A 12,684-nucleotide genomic window follows, 5' to 3' on the forward strand; every position below is an offset into this window, starting at 1 on the left:
ATGAGCACAATCCAACAGGGCGGGATTCGGGCGAGGAGATTGAAGCAGGGCTGTGCACGTGCCTGGCCCATCTTTCTTGAAAATGTGGATATTTGTTCATCAAGGATTTTGTGGGGCACAATTTTGATTTTTAAAAGCGTTGCATAAAAATACTATTTCTCTTGATTCCTGAGTATTCTAGCGCTCCCCCCCACCCCCCGCTAAAATTTGTGCCCCCGAGGAGTGCCTCACGTGCCCTAATCTCAGGCGTGTTCTTCTTGCTTTCACCCACCAACCTCCAGGGGTCCACATCCAAGCTCGACCTTGAATCCAGGACCACCCTGGTTAGGGTCACAACCTCCTGGTGCCAGCGATAATTCCCGAGCCGCCTCGCCTGCTTCACTTTCCTCTTTGGCCCTCACCACGGCTAATGGGCTTTATGTTTTACTGTTTGCTTTGTTTACCCTCTGCCTCTTCCCATCAGCACATAAGCCCCAGGAGGACAGGATTTTTCTCTGTATGTTCAGCACCGATGAATTCCTCAGCACTGCGAACAGTGCCTGGTACATGTCAACGCTCAACCCTTCCTGAATAAACAAACACTCCCGGCACAATAATCTCTAGGAAATCTGATCAGGCCCTAGTGAAACACCTCTGGTGGATTGGCCCCATAACACAGCATCCAGCTCACCTCTGGCCCCGCCCGCCTTCAGCCCACTGCCTAGGCCAGCGTGTCCCAAACTGTGGGTCCTGACGCTTTAATGGGTCCTGAAGACTAGTTAGTGGGTCATAACCAGTATTATTTTTTTACATTTAAAAAGAATACATTCATACTAGGCAAAAGGTAGAAACAACCCAAATGTCCCTCAGCTGATGAACGGATAAACTTGATGTGCTCAGTGCATAAATGGAATATTACTCAGCTAGAAAAAGGGATGCAGCCCTGATCTAGGCGACAACACGCAGGAACCTTGCAACACGATGCAAAGGGAAGGAAGCCAGTCACAAAGGACCACACACTGTATGATCCCATTTCTAAGAAAGGTTCACAACAGGCAAATCTACGGTTATTGTTTAGGGCTGGGAGAAACGGGGGTGGGGGACAGGAGGTGACAGCTAATGGGGACAGAGATTCTTTTTGAGGTGATGAAAACGGTCTAAAATTGGATGTGGCGACAGTTTCACAACCCTATAAATAACTAAAAACCATTGGATTGTACACTTTAAATGGAAGAACTGAATGGTATTATGTGAATTGTATCTCAATAGAGCTGTTTTTAGAAAATAAGAAAAGCTCCCCCATCCAAAGAAGCACAGCAAGTATGAAGGTGTAGCAGGCACACAATAAAGGTAAGAAGTACTCCATGGAAATATTGTTTCATTTGTATACACACCGCACACACACATCTACACGTACGTGTGTCCTGGTTTGTGGTGTAAAACGTACTTCTTACTGGAGGCTGCAGTCCAAAATAAGTTTGAAAGCCACTCTCCGGGCAACATCAAACTCAGGATTCCAGAAAGCCAATGGCCCTTCACCTGCCTGGACCACTCTGCCCCCTTCAAGACCAAGGGCCCTACCCCCCTGCCCCCCACTTCCAAGAGGTCTCTGCTGGCAGGGTTTGGGGGGCTCCCTCCTCGGGGTGCCAAGGCCCTCTGGACTCGTCCCTCTCAGAACACTTGTCACACTGCACTGCACGCATGTTTCGGAGGGAGCGTCCCCGGGACGTGGGCTGTGTCCTGGCCACCGACGCTTATTCTCCTCTGAGGACAGTGCCAGGCCCAGGGCAGCAGCCCAGGTGCACAGACTGATGGTGGCAATCATGGGGGGCTGGCCCCTCACCACCCCCTCTACACACCACTACCTCTGAATGATCTGAGGGATTTTAAATAGCTTACAGGATGATTTTCTAGGAAAAAAAGGTATAAAATAGGAGGAAACAAACCCCAAACTCAAACAAACCTATGGAAAAAACTTTTTAAAGGATGAGGCGCCCACAAAAGTATCCGGCTCAGATGGTTTCACTAGTGAATTCTTCAAACGTTTTAACACAGAGATGATCGTGTAGCCGCTTAAAATGTTCCAGAACACAGAGGGGGGTAAAGAAACGCATCCAAATTATTTTTGCTAAGCCAGCACGACACTGACACCAAAATTGATAAAAATAGCAGGCGCACACATGCCCGACACGCTGTAGACCAAGCTCACGCGTGTATATCCATGCAAGAATTGTGCGTCTCTACCTCGCTGTTTAAACCCAAATAAATTCCAATGGATTAATGATTTCAGTACATAAAAATGAAACCATAAAAGTACCAAAAGAAAACCTGAGTGAATGTTTTTCCTATGATTTTGGAATGCAGGAGGCCTCTAAGCAGGACATAAACCTCCACAAGAGAAAAGAAAAAGCATAAACTTGACAACCTAAGGGTTAAACATCTCTGTTTAGAAGAACACACTAGACACAAAATGAAAAGTTAACAACTGGGAAAAAGCACTTGTAACAGCTACAACAAAGGTGTACCAAGGACTCTTAAACAAACAAAAAAATCAACAAGAAAATGATTAACGACCCAACTGGGAAAAAAAGGAACCTAGGACAGGAATGAGCAAGGAACCTAGGGCCCTTGGCCTGTAAACAGAGGAAAAGATCCCCACCCACCCACCCCAACTTAATAAGAGATGCACAAAATAAAACACCCATCAGATAGCTTTCTACCTCTCCGCCCAGGGCAAGGCACACAGCACCTCCTCTGTCACGACCAGAAACTGATGTAGCTGCTTTAGAAGCCAATTTGGCAACATGGATCAAAATCTTAAACGCACACATCCTTTGGTGCAGAAATTCCACTCCTGAAGGTTTATCCAACATGTGCACATATATAAGCGTGAGGATGTTCCTGGAAGCCTCGTTTATCACAGAGGAAGCGGACAAGAATGGCAGGACCGGGCTTCCCTGGTGGCGCAGTGGTTAAGAATCCGCCTGCCAATGCAGGGGACACGGGTTCGAGCCCTGGTCCGGGAAGATCCCACATGCCGCGGAGCAACTAGGCCCGTGAGCCACAACTACTGAGCCTGCGCGTCTGGAGCCTGTGCTCCGCAACAAGAGAGGCCGCGACAGGGAGAGGCCCGCGCACCGCGATGAAGAGTGGCCCCCGCTCGCCGCAACTAGAGAAAGCCCTCACGCAGAAACAAAGACCCAACACAGCCAAAAATAAATAAATAAATAAATAAATATTAAAATAAAAAAAAGTGTATCCATATCCCTAAAAAAGATGTTTGCTTAAAAAAAAAAAAAAAAAAAGAATGGCAGGACCATGTCAGGGCCGAGGATGCAGCTGTTAGGAGGAATGTGCCCAATCTACATCCACAGTGTCATTAAATGGGGAAAACACACACACGCAAAATCCAGAAGGACACACAGTGCGCCCCACCATCCACATGGGCTATCCCGGGGAAAGGGTGGGAGATCAGGAGAGACAGATTTCCTTTTCACATTTCATGTGACCTTGACTTTTTCTCTTCTACCAATGGTCAGACACTGCTTTTGAGAATTAGAAGAGAAAAAGGCAACGGGGCAGACGGGGCCGAGGGAGCCAGGGATACAGATCAGAGCATGGGCTACAAGCTCGGGGAGGGAGAGGCACCGTGCAACGGCCAAGCTGCGCCCGTTCGTTAAATAAGGCTGCATTTGGTTTTCATTTATGAGCTTGTTTAACAAAACCTCCCGGGTGCTGGGCCTGCACTGGCGGTCCTCACACGTTAGCACTTTCGTTCTAACAACGCTGTGCAGGAGGAATGAGCCCCATTGCGATGATGAGAAAAACTCAGAGAGCATAGGTCATCAGGCCAGGGCAGTCCGAGGGCCATTTCCCCCACGAACAAGTGGACAAGGCCTCCCGAGTGGCTTCCTGCTGGAACATTCTGTGCTTCTAAGTTGTACCCTCTGTGTGTTATATTTTAGGAGGGAGATGGAAGAGGTGACCTTCAAGGCCACTTCCACTTCCCAATTCCTTGCTGGGACCAGCGCTGATCTCTCTGATCTGCATTGGACAGACCAGGGATTTCCAAACCAAGTTCCCTAGAGCCCTGGGGTTCCACAGCGGTGTGCCCAGTGACAGCATGGGAAAGGGGACGGGAGGCTTCCCTGCTCAGAGAACTGGACGCTCAGTCCTGGGCACGAGCTACCTTTGCTCATTAGCTACAACCGGTAACTCCGGGAGCCCCTGGGATTCCAGGGGGGCGTCTGTAACACCCACAGAAAGGCCCAGGTCAGGGAAAGCCAAAGTGGATAAAACGTGGAAAGGAAGTCATGCCTGGACCCGAGAAGTGTCCCCTCCTCACCACCCACAGCTCTCAGACATGCGGCCCCAGGTCCACATTTAGCCACGTCAGGCCAGTGGGAACCACGTGGCATCATCCTTCAGGCTGCCTGCTGGAACCCAGGGTCTGGGCAGGGCCGCCCACACTTCGGGGCGCCAGGCGGGGGTCCGAGCCACTCCTCCGGTGTTGAATGTGCCCTCTGTCCACAGAGCGTGGCTGTCCACGCAGGCGTGTCCCCCGGACAGCAGCCCCATTGTGCCGACCCTGGCTCCCAGCAGCTGTCCTGGGCAGAGAGGCTGCGGCTGCAGACACAGCCCCTCTCCTGGCAGCTGCTCGGCTTCCCAGGTCAGGCACCCAGGAGGCCTCACCCAGCACCACGTGTCTGGGGCCCGGGCTCCATCCCTGGTCAGGGCTGCAGCCCCCAAGCTGCAGGGAGGCAGCGCCAGCCTCCCTGCCCGGCCCGCTCCCGCAGCTGTGCCCAGCTCTATGTAAGGCATTCCGCAGCTGCTCGGCTGCATTCCCTGGATGGGCCCGCATTCCTCCCTCCTCACCACTGGGCTGGGCTTGGCAGACAGCTGGAGGGCCAGCGGGGGAGGTGGGTGCTTTCTCCCGGGCCCTGGAGCCCCGCTCTGTCCTCCCTGCCCCCTACTCTGCCCCACCTTGAAGGAGACACACCTGGGCCTGGCCACCCCTCCACCACATCCTCCTGTCCCCCCATGCATGGGGACTTCCTGCTTCAGACGGAGGTGTGCACAGGCCTCAGGGTCAACTCAGAGGAGAGCGTCTGTTCTTAAAAGGCGGAAAGAGAGAGGGACCCAATCCCCAAAGGTGAGAGGGTCCCTGGATGCCCTCTGGGGCCACGACGGGAACGGGGAGGAGCCCAGAGCAGAGGGGTCTGTCGGGCAAGACAGCCAGGCGGGAACATTCCTGCAGGAATATGTTATTTGTTACCTGAAAAAGGTACAGCCTTTTTCCCACCAGAATAGAAACACACAGCCCCACACAGAAGAAAACTCTCCAGGCTAAGGGCCCAAGGCACAGAGAGATTCAAGTTCACTGCTCTGCTTTGCCAGACACAAACGAGACCCTCAACATTTATGAAGCTCCTGCCATATGCCGGGTGCTGGGATGAAGGGTAGACAAGGTGCAGACCCCGGCAGTGGGGAGTTAACAGTCCAGGGACAGGCCCAGAGTGGACCCTGGTTAGTGAGGCGTCCTGCGAACACGGGGGGTGTCTAGGGAGCCTTTGCAGAGCTGGCCCTTCCTCCCTAAGCAGATGGCAGTCCCCTTCTCCCCCCCTTCACGTTCTCTGATCCCCACACACACTTCTGGGGCACGTCACGGTCCCCCCACTTCACTGGCTGACGCCTTCCCACCCTTCAGACTCAGCTCAGATCTCACGTTCCCCAAAGCCTTCTCTGCCCAGCCCCCTCCGTCCCCATGTCCTTGTGCTTGTGGCCTCCCACGATTCCCCGTGGAAGTGAGATCTTCCCCGTTCTGCCCCAGCCCCTAACACAGGCCTGGTGCAGCAGGCACCCAGGTACACCCGGAAGGCGGCAGGCTCACCTCGTTTGCCAAAAAGCCACGCTCACCACCAGAGGCGTAGGGGGCCTGACGTCCACCTTCCTCAAGGCTCTACCCACGACCAAGGATATTTCTAGATGTTTTTAGTCGTAGGGAAACCGGAGGAAGACACTCGCTGTGTCTGCCCCACCCCAGTGTCACGCCCACATCACCAGGGACTCCTGGCACCACCGTGGACTGGATACCTGTCTTGGTTATTAGGGGCTGGGTAGGTGCAGCTGTACCTGGAGAGCTCAGACCCCCTACCACCACTGTTGCCTCGGGCCAGCAAGCCCAACGCCTCCCTCGTTTGACAGATCAAGAAACTGAGGCTGAGGAGTGTGGGGCGCGGGGGGGGGGGGAACGCGAAGTGATGGCTCAGAACCCAAGAACTCAGCTGGGCGCCAGTCCGGGGACACCCCACTCACCACGCTGCCTCCCCCATGACCGCCAATGAGCATCCAGAGACGGCAAAGAACCAGACCCACGAGTGAGCGGCCAGCGCCCGCCTTATAAGGCAGCCTCGGGGAAACTTGGCCGGTGGAACCTGGGGGGTGGCTCCCGGGGGAGGGAGAGCGGGGAGCCTGCCACACAGACACGGCTCTGGGCCCTGCAGCCCAGCCCCACCCAGAGCCACCCAGGTGGGGGCCGGGGGACCTGGGAGGGGAGGCAAGGCCGTTCCCACCCAGAGCCTGAGAGAGGAGCAGGGATGGAGGGTGCCAGGTCCAGGGACAGGGGCCAGCAGCCTCGGAAACCAAGAACCCGGCATGCCCGAGGGAGCGGATCAGACCTGTGGGTTCCTGGTTGACCAAAAAAGTATCTGCTTGATCCTTGGAGAGTCCCATGGGGTCCCTGTAGCCCCTGCATCTGCCTACAAGAGCCACCACAAAGCCATCCCCATGTCACTCCTCCAACATTGTTTTATTGAGCACCTGTTATGTCCAAGTCACTCGGTATCTCATGAGAGTCTTTCAAAAAAAAAAAAAAAGACAACAGCCCCAGGCTCAAGTAACCTAGAATCCAGTTCAGGGCATGGAGGGAATTCTGAAGAAGACACAGCAAACGTTAAGAGTGGGTATCGCTGGCTTTCAGGTGAATTATAGTTTCTTTCTAATGTCTATATTTTCCAAATTTTAAAGAAACAGTACTGTGAAAAACTGTTTTTGCATTAAAAAAAAACATCTAGCAGAGGAAAGAAGGTTCATACACGAATAATTTACATTCCAAGACAAACACATGATATTATACATGAGAAAGATGCAAAAAAGGCACAGGAATCAGAGGAAGTCAGGCTATTTCCAGTTAGTGGGAGAGGTGCCATTTGAGCAGGACTTTGAAGGATGCATAGGAGTTTGAAAAGCAGTGATGTGAAGAGGAGCAGGGTTGGGGATCAGGAGATCAGTGCAGAACCGTTGTGAGGAAAGGTGGCCAGTGGGAGACCATGAAAGGACCAGAGCAGGAGGAGCTGGGGAGCAGGGAGGTATGAGCTGGACAAGAGGGTGAATCCACTGTGGGGGGGCGGGGGCCCGGGGGAGTGAGCAGTGAAGGCTCAGAGTGGGCGTGGATTTCATCATTGCTGTGCTTTAGGGAGGTCAATCTAGGAACAACTTAGCTGAGGTCCCAGGAGACCCTGTCCTGCGCCCACAGTCACAGTCTGGAAGGCTTCCTGGAGGTAGAGGCAAAGGGCTGAGTCTGATCAGAGGGCACAGAGCTCCCTACCTCCCTGATCCTTTGCCCCTGCAGTGCCAGCTGGCCCTCAGGGGTAAGGGATAGTGAGCCCATGGAGGGCAGTCAGAGCAGGCCCTGCAGGCTGGGGGGCTCCTGGGAGCTCCCAACCCAGCCCCGCCATGGAAGGGCGGAAGGGGATGGGAGTGCCAGGTCTGCAGGAAAGATGGACAGGAAATGAGGCCGAGGGACAACCGGATCTGTGCCTGGAGGGGCTGGATAGGCCGAGACCAGTGGAGGGGGAGGGAGGGAGAAGCAGATGGAGCCTCAGAACAGGGGCTGGGGGGGAGCTAAGACCCGGGGCTCTGCAGAAGCCACTGCAATAGATGCAGGGAACACCCCTCCATCGGGAAGACCCTGCCCTCCACCTGGACTTGCCCAGCACCTCAGGACTGGACATCCAAGCGAGCAGGTGAAGGCCAAATTTCCCAGCCCCCAGAGGGCCTTGCTTCCTCCGCCCCCAGCCCACTTCTCACCCTGCATTACTTCCAGGCTCACCCCACAGTGACTTCTCTTTTAAATGAGGAGAATCCTCCCAGAGCCATCAAGCCCCCACCTCCTCCAAACCCGAGCATCCTTCCTCTTTGCAGTATCTGTCCAACGCCCCTGCCTGGTTCAAATGCACCTCAAGGTTCTCAACCTGTGAGCCCTGGTCTCAGAGAGCCCCCTCCCCATCCAGCCAATAGGACATGGAGGGGCGGGCTCAGCACACTTGTGAGTTCACACATGTGTACACCCATGACTGGCACATACGCCGACCCCCAGTTCGTGCTCCAGGGGCGGGAAGACAGCCCCCTCACCCCCCGGCCCGTGGACCTCTCCACGAAGAGCTGGACTTCCATCTGCACAGAGAGGGGCTGCGGGTCCAGGGTGCTGGCGCCCAGCTCAGACACTGAAATGCTTTTCCCTGGAAAAACCGCACAGGCCCAGCACCAGGCTCCCCAACACCTCTGGACCGCGGCCTCAGCTGGGAATGCTCTTCTCTGCCCGTCTTTCCCTGGTTCAATCCCACCCTCTCCAAAACTCAGCTGATGAGGCCTGGGCTCCCGGGGGCTCTCCCACAGCCCCGCCCACTTGGTTCCACAGCCGCTGTTCACGTCCCGCTCCCGAGGCAGAGCTGGCCTGACCGGTCCCCACGGTCCGGCCTGACCAGCGGCTGCCGCTGGAGGAAGACGTTCTTAGGCGTGCCCGAGGCTGCGCCCCGCCCCGCCCTGACGGCCCAGGCCGGTGCCACCCTGAGCAGACACCCCCTGCCTGTCCCCCAGAGCAGGACCACCTCCTCGGGCACGCAGTGCCAACTGTCATCAAGACCTGGACGGTGACGACCGTCTCCCCAGCCACATCCTGTTTGACTCAGCTGAGCGCCAACACCTCCCCCCTGTGACGGGGCTGTATCCGGCAGCAAAGGCCCTGGACCAGCAGAAGATCGTGAGGAAACAGCCTCCTGGCCGCTCCCCAAACACCAGCCGTGCGTCCTGACATCGGCACCAGCGCACCTGGGGGGTGGCGTGGCTCTGCAGGGTCACGTCTTGGGAGATGCAGATTCACACACCAGGCCTGGAAGGGACCTCTTGGTCCCTGCTGCCCACAGTGTGGCCCAGCATCAGAGGAAATTCAGTCAGCCCCTCGGCCCACCCGACCTGCTCGGTCAAATGTGCATTTGGGCAGAATGCAGCTGCTCCACCAACACCCCTACCCCACCCCATCACAAGCCCCCAAGTCCACTGACCACAGGAAAATTCTCATTCAAAAAGGAAAACCTGAAAGAACTCAAAGCAAGGACTCGAGATACTTGCACACCCATGTTCACAGCAGCTTTATTCACAAGAGCCAAGCAGTAGGAGGACCCCAGGTACCCATCAACAATGGATGGATAAGCAAAGTGTGGTCTACACAGAATGGAATCTTATTGAGCCTTAAAAAGGAATGAAGTTCTGACACCTGCTACAACATGGATGAACCTTGAAGATGTGCAAAGAGAAACAAACCAGACACAAAACGACAAATATTTAGGATTCCACCTACATGAGGTACCCAGAGTAGTTAAATTTGTAGAGACAAAAAGTAGGATGGTGGGTGCCAGGGGATGGGGAGGGGGATGGGGAGTTAGTACGTTATGGGGACAGAGTTCCAGGTGGGGAAGATGAAAAAGTTGTGGAGATGGATCACGGTGACAGTTGCACAACAGCATAATGTATTTAACGCCCATGCGTTGTACACTTAAAAATGGCTACACCAGTCAGTGTTGTTATGTGTATTTTACCACCGTTAAAAATAATTTTTAAAAGGCATATCAGATCCCAGAATGTTCTGCCTGTTCAACCCAAAGGACACTTACTGAACATTTACTGAGCCCCGAGTCCCGGGATCAGAACTGGACCCAGCTTTCACTGGGCTTACAACCCAGCCGGCACCTTAACACAGCCCATGGGGCCAAGACCCTCCCGGGGGGGCAGTAACGGTGTCCCACGGGATCAGCACCACCTCCCCTGGGAGCTCCCCGTGAGCACAAGTCCGGGTTTGGACCCTCCGAGGACGGTAGCCAAGCAGAACACCCCCGAACGGAGCTGTGAGCAGGAATCATGGGGCTCCCTGGCCTGGGACCCCCTCCAGGCAGCCCTGAAAACCTCAGCATGCAGAGGTGAGGCATTCTCATGCTCCCTTTGCATCTGGCCACGACCCTCCCTACCTGGGAAGGAAGAAGAGGAAGACCCTCCTGTGCAGAAAACCCCTCCTCACCCCCTGCCCCGGGGGCACCAGCAGGGCAGTCACAATGCCTTCCTGAGCAGGAGCCTGCCTCCCCGCGGCCCAGTGACCACTAGCCACCAAGAATGTGACAGGCTGTCCTAGGGTCTCAAACCCATCCAGCCCCGACACGAGCCTGCCCCGGTTCCTGCCCCCAAGTCCTGGGCTCACAGCAGAGGTTACACCACGGCCCTGTGGACCAATTAACAGGGGCCCTCCACAACCCAGAGATTCTTTGCCAAGTCTAACTCAAATCCAACTTGCTGCATCTCGGTCCATCCCCCGTGGACAGAAAGAGCTGACAGTGCCCTCCCCTCAGCCTTCGGAAGTATACGCCCCCCCCTCCTCAATATTCAGCTTTTTCCTCCAAGACTCCAGGGCAAAGCCAGCTCCCCACCCCCCAAATCACTGCAGCACGGATGACTAGCACCTGCTACTCACCCTCCTGGCTCTTGGGTGGGGCCTCGGCCACGGGCGGCTGGGGCTTGGGCTCCAGCCTGCTCTGCAGCTGAGACATCGGGGTGGGTTCCGAATTCTCCAGGGTCTGGGGTGGGATGGGGGAGGCGGGCCCCTCGGCTGGCTTGGGCACCTGGATCTCGACCCTCCTGGGGGCTGCGTCGGCGGTGGGGATGGCGGGCACCTCAGGGATCTTGGAGGTGGGGGTCTCCATCCTCCGGTGGGCTGACTCCTGGGGCTTGACTATGGTGATCTCCGTCCTCCGAGGGGTGGGCTCTGGCGTCTTGTGGCCCAGTGCCTCAGCCCGCTTGAGCCCGAACCGGGACGGCCCGGCGGTGCCGGCGTTCTCTACCTGCTTGGACGAGATGTCGATGGAGATCTCGGTGCGCCGAGACACGGGCTCGGCCTTGGGCCCCGAGAGCTCGACCCTCCGCAGGGCAGCCTTGGGGGATCGCTGGCTGAGGGAGTCTACATGGCGGGCCGCGGGCTCTGAGTTCTTCACACCCAGGTCCTGGAACTTCTGCGTGGAGCTGGCCACAGAGGCCCGGAGCAGGGGAGTCTGGACCCTCCGGGTTGGGGTGGAGTTGGGCGTCTCGACCTCCTCGACCTCAAAAGATCTTTTCAAGGCTGAAAGAGAAAGCAAGGAGAATGTGGTAAGTAGGCGGCTCGGGAACCCCTGGGAACATCCCGCTAACAGTGAACGTCAGAAGGCAGCTGGCGGGGATACTACAGCAAGGGGCCCCCGGGAAGACTCTTGCGCCCGTCACCTCTCAGGAAGAAGAGAGGACAGCCCCACTCTACTAGGTGACTGAGGCACCAGCAGCCACGTGTTCTGGGAGAGAGAGAAAAGGCGGAAGCTTGGAGGACGCCCTCTGTCCTCTCTGTCCTGCCGTGGCCATGGTCCCGCCAGCTACATTTTCTATAAGGATGCTCTGGCTCAAGGGAGGGGCCTTTGATTTCTTTCCCTCCTCACCTCCACCCAACACAGACACCATCAGCAAACACCACCAGCAGCAGCAGCGGTGGGGAGATGTCCCCAGTAATAACAGCCACAACCATAACCAATCAGAATCTTGATGGGGGGACTTCCCTGGTGGTCCAGTGGTTAAGACTCTGTGCTCCCAATGCAGGGGGCCCGGGTTCGATCCCTGGTCAGGGAACCAGATTTCGCATGCATGCCGCAACTAAAAAGATCCCGCGTGCCGCAACTAAGACCCGGCGCAGCCAAATAAATAAAAAAATACAAAAATTCATTAAAAAAAAAAAAAAAGAATCTCGATGGGAATATCACCACCAAATCAATAACAGCATGGACAGCCAACGCTGGAACTTTTAACACAGGCAAGGCATTGGGCTTACTGTGCATAAGCACATTTACTCCCCACCCTAACCCCATGGTGTAAACGATGCTATAATCCCCTGATACAGATGGGAAAACTGAGGCCCAGGTGCTTAAGCAAAGTGCCCAGTGGCGTGGAGTGAGTAGCAGAGCCGGAAGATGCGTCTAACTCCAAGGCCCAGGGTTCTTACTCCTTCCTGGTGGAATAATGGAGATCCTGGGCGAAGTTCACACCGCTGCCTTTCTTAGTCCTCACACCGGCTGCTTCTGCCTCCATCCTATACCACTTGCCCCAGCCGGACCTGGGCCCACGCAGGACACTGACCACCCGACTCCCCCCCCACAGCCCAGCATTTGCCCCCGGCCACCCGCCATCTCCGCCAGGATCTGCTCCCTCCCAGGCGGTGGGGACAGTGCCTGAGAAGCCACTATCCCCACAGTCCCTGCAGCCGTGCTGCAAACGAGAACCAGCTGCTCCCGGTTATAAAGACCAGAGTGGGAAGGGGCCCGCGGGGCACGAACATGCACCAGTTCCTCCCCAGCCGGGCCCACA

General features: G+C 55.7%; 1 protein-coding gene across 4 annotated transcripts in view; it reads right to left on the reverse strand.

Annotated features, from left to right (window-relative positions):
- The window catches only part of SEPTIN9 (septin 9), a 165,336-nt gene that overhangs the window by 69,304 nt on the left and 83,348 nt on the right, over positions 1-12,684 (reverse strand). For all 4 annotated transcript variants that reach the window (XM_061176277.1, XM_061176280.1, XM_061176279.1 and 1 more), the window contains one exon: positions 10,778-11,419. In XM_061176277.1, coding sequence (XP_061032260.1) covers positions 10,778-11,419 — 642 coding nt within the window. The remainder of the gene's footprint in view (positions 1-10,777; positions 11,420-12,684) is intronic.

Source organism: Eubalaena glacialis, chromosome 19 (assembly GCF_028564815.1).
Source record: "Eubalaena glacialis isolate mEubGla1 chromosome 19, mEubGla1.1.hap2.+ XY, whole genome shotgun sequence".
Taxonomy (NCBI): Eukaryota; Metazoa; Chordata; class Mammalia; order Artiodactyla; family Balaenidae; genus Eubalaena; species Eubalaena glacialis.